The sequence below is a fragment of the Dipodomys ordii genome, unplaced genomic scaffold (genome assembly GCF_000151885.1).
Source record: "Dipodomys ordii isolate 6190 unplaced genomic scaffold, Dord_2.0 Scaffold118, whole genome shotgun sequence".
In the NCBI taxonomy this organism is placed as follows: Eukaryota; Metazoa; Chordata; class Mammalia; order Rodentia; family Heteromyidae; genus Dipodomys; species Dipodomys ordii.
This window is the reverse complement of record NW_012267334.1, coordinates 859,802-863,302: the sequence shown is the minus strand read 5'-3', so window position 1 is coordinate 863,302 and position 3,501 is coordinate 859,802. Positions and strand designations below refer to the sequence as shown.

Genomic DNA, 3,501 nt, shown 5'->3' with positions numbered 1-3,501 from the left:
GGGGCGGGGCCGTGGGCGGGGCCAGCGACCGCTCACCGAGATCCCGGGCGCTACAGGTGAGCCAGGTGTCTTGGCAGTGGAGTAGTCTGCCTTCTGAGTCAGGCGGATCTCTCGCTGCAGCCTGCAGGAGGTGGAGCTGAGGTCATGGACTGGCCCTGGTGCATGCTGGGCCGGCCCGGCCCTGCCCGCCTGCTGCTCACCTGCACCAGCACAGGGCCGCCACCGCGAAGGCGGCCGCGCCGGCCACGCAGAACGCCACCATCAGCACTGCAGGAGATGTGCGGGGAGGGACAAGCTCGCTGTGAGGCCCTGCGACCCCCGACCGTCCCCCCACCGCTGCCTCACCCCCGCCCGCTGCCAGAGGCCCCGACCTACCCAGGGCCAGGCCGCTTCCGCGCCCCCCACCAGTCTCCAAGGGAGCCATGTGCACAGGCCCAGACGATACCGGGGAACCCAAGGAGGCGCGGGGCGTGGGTAGAGAGGCTCCACGAGTGACAGGGAGGCTGGGCTGGGCTCCCGGACCCCTCTCGGAGAAGCCCAGGGTAGCTGCTGGGAGAACAGGTAGATTACATCAGTAGGGCAGGCTGCTGTCCACAGTGGCAGAGGCCAGGGCAAGGGTCTCACCAGGCTCCAGGAGCCGCTGCTGGACCTCAGGCAGGGGCCCAGCTGTGAGCCTCGAGTGCCTGGCTTCCTTGAGGGCTAGCTCCTGTGCCAAGAAGTCAATCTCATCTTCCAGTCTGGGCTGGGGCAGGTCCTCCCCTGGGGAGGGAGAAGGTCATCAGGTGAATCCCCATCTCCTCCTGAGACAGAGGGAACCATCCTGGTCTAGGCCTCTCTTCCTGGGCCTGGCAGGAAGGTCCTTAATCCCTCCCAGGTTGCCATAGCAATGACAGAGGGGCTTCCAGGAAAAGTGGGCAGGGAGGCCAGGGAGGAGGTACGAGGGGACTGTGCAGAAAGACCAGGCAGGAGAAGAGAATGTGGAGTCCCTTATCCTGGCATGATCCATAGAGATGGGTAAAGCACTGGACAGCATTTCCCATCTCACCCCCCAAGTACCTTCTCTAGCCAACAGGGGCAGTGAAGAGAAGCCAAAGTAAGCCCAACTTCCAGGCTGGACTCCAGAGGAGGGCAAAGCATGGGGGTGGACGGCTGGCTGCCCCCCTCATTCCTACTGTGGACCTCAGAGTCCAGACAGAAGCTCCGAGGTAGGTACCCATCCACAACCCGCAACGAAGCACAGGCAAAAGGCTACAGCAACTGTTTGCTGCCTCTCAGTGCCCCCACAAGCCATACCCCCTGTACCTCTCTGCAAGGCCCCATCATGCCTGAAGGTGTCCCGCAAGTGGCCATGGCTATGGACTTCAGGTTGGTGGCCATCAGCACTGGCATGTTACCCACAAACATCCGTGATGGAGTGAACAAGCTGAGAGCAGGGGTGAGCAGGGCACCCAGTGGGCAGGAAAGGAGACCCCTGGAGGAGCTTTGGCAAGTACTATGAGGCCCAGGCCTGGAAGCTCGGACTCTGCTGAGGTCACCCTTACCTTAAAAAGGCCTTGCTGCCCTAAGGCCTCAGCCCAGCTTTAGGCTCTGGGCCTGTGCTACCTTGAAAGGACCAAGGAGCTGCTGCCAGAGTAACGTGGACACCTCACAGGGATCTAGTGATCGTCAGGGGTGGGGTCCCCTAGGAGTGCAGTGCAGGCGTTGAGGCAGGGAGGGACAGAGGCCATCCTGCCCACTCGTGTCCCCTGCCCTGTGCTCTTGCATACCAGGAGGCCGGCGCGTCCTGGGCACACAGTTCCCCTGCAGATCCTCCTGGAAGGGCTGAAGGCAGGGTCCACAGGCATGAGCACCCGTGGGACACCTAGCCCGCCTCTTCAGGGCACAGTCTAGGCTTCCAGGACAGGTTGCTGCATCTACAAAGGAAGAAGGCAAGCCTGGCCACAGCCTGCTGGGCCTGGCCTCTGGGCAGCAGCACTGCCCAGGCCTGCCCCTCAGGGCTGGCTCCGGCCATTGTTCTGGAGAGGCCCTTCCTCCCTGCAGCCAGGGCTCAGAACCAGGAAGCAAACAATTCCAAGACTTATGGGAACTCCCCTGCTCCACCCGCTCCCCAGAGTCCGTCCACTTCCAGACCTAAGCCTGGCTGCAAACAGAATCTGACCCTCATTGTCCAGCTGCCTCTCCTGGGCAGAGCTATGCAGCCTTCCAAAACTGGCTACTACCCTCAAAGTGAGCCAAGTCCTCTAGCCAGACTGAAAGCTCAAGAGGGTGAGCCCAGGTCTAGCTTGGAAACAGCACCAGACCCCCCCAAATATCAGAACTTTCCCCCCAAACTCAATTCATGCTGTCCTACAGGGGAGTGTGAAAGAGACTAGAACAAAGGCCCGACCTGGAAAGCCGTAGCTGGCCTGCTGCTGAGCCTCTGGCTTGTCCCAAGGCACAGAGAAGCCCTGGGATCAGATTTTCCTGGAGCCAGGTGGACCCAGCCTTGGGAGGCCTGGGTAAGCACTAGTCCCCAGTCATGCTGGCATCCCCCTGATTGGGGGCCCAGAAGGTGGTGTGGTGCTTATACATAGCCAATCAGACCTATTGTGCCAATGGAGGATGGGGCAGTGGCCCTTGCTGACTGTCCCCCTGTGGTGTACTGAAGTCCAGTTGCTTCAAGGTTAAGGACTATCTCCAACCTGGACCCAGTCACAGCAAGTCAGAGGCGGGGGGGGGGGGGGCGTCTCTGGGCAAGCAGATCCTTTCTCTCAGCCTGGCGGCTATCCCATGCTTAGGACAGGGCAAGGAGAGGGCAAGGAGGGGGTTGGCTGGCCAACTTCGGTTAACCTTGGTAGCCTGACACTTGCAGCCTCCAGGCCACAGCCCCTCACGAGGACATTTCGGCAGTCCCGGGGGTGGGCATGGGTCCCTATGCCAGGGGCAGCTGTTCAGTGTGTGGATCTGTGGGCCTGGGACGTCAGCCGGTTAAACATTAACCCCAGGCAGGTAGTTCACCCGGACCCCACCTGTCACCTGTCAGGGAGCGGGGAAGCTAACCCAGTCAGGCCCCCACAGAGACCTGTGGCGCACGGTAGGCTCCTGGGGCCTACCTGGCCCTTCAGTCTTCCAGCCCCAGAGCCTCCGCTGGGCTCCTGCCAGCATCGTCTTGGGCAGCCCGGCTCCGGCCAGCCTGAGGGTGGGCAAGGCAGGTGCCAAGGCGGCGGGAGGGCGACCAGGCCTCCACCCACACCTGGGCAAGGGGTGGGTGGAGATGCGGTGTGGGGGGTCCCCAGGGCCCCCAGCTAAGCAGCTGAGTGTGACCAGCGAGGCCTGAGCCCGGCCAGGCTCCGGCCAGGCGGCCTCCACGTCCCCGGCCATCCCCGATCGGCCTCCCATTCAGGCTGTGGTACCCGGGAGCCCTGGAGGCTGGGCGTGAAGAGGCTGCAGGGTAGCATCCGCGCGGGGCCGCTCCCCGCCCGCAGGCCCCGGCAGCAGCCCTCGGCCTTGGGGCCCGGGGCG

The 3,501-nt window shown here is 63.2% G+C and overlaps 2 protein-coding genes across 2 annotated transcripts in view; both read right to left on the bottom strand.

Moving 5' to 3' along the window:
* Positions 1 to 3,360, bottom strand: part of Npdc1 (neural proliferation, differentiation and control, 1) — a 4,551-nt gene extending 1,191 nt beyond the window's left edge. Inside the window, exons 1-8 of the mRNA XM_013029343.1 lie at positions 3,233 to 3,360; positions 3,093 to 3,172; positions 2,844 to 2,911; positions 1,767 to 2,130; positions 625 to 759; positions 376 to 549; positions 201 to 267; positions 37 to 121 (exon numbers count right to left, since the gene is read on the bottom strand). Coding sequence (XP_012884797.1) covers positions 37 to 121; positions 201 to 267; positions 376 to 549; positions 625 to 759; positions 1,767 to 2,130; positions 2,844 to 2,911; positions 3,093 to 3,172; positions 3,233 to 3,360 — 1,101 coding nt within the window. The remainder of the gene's footprint in view (positions 1 to 36; positions 122 to 200; positions 268 to 375; positions 550 to 624; positions 760 to 1,766; positions 2,131 to 2,843; positions 2,912 to 3,092; positions 3,173 to 3,232) is intronic.
* Positions 3,361 to 3,378: 18 nt separating this feature from the next.
* Positions 3,379 to 3,501, bottom strand: part of Entpd2 (ectonucleoside triphosphate diphosphohydrolase 2) — a 24,005-nt gene continuing 23,882 nt past the window's right edge. The window contains exon 9 of the mRNA XM_013029342.1: positions 3,379 to 3,485. Coding sequence (XP_012884796.1) covers positions 3,379 to 3,485 — 107 coding nt within the window. The remainder of the gene's footprint in view (positions 3,486 to 3,501) is intronic.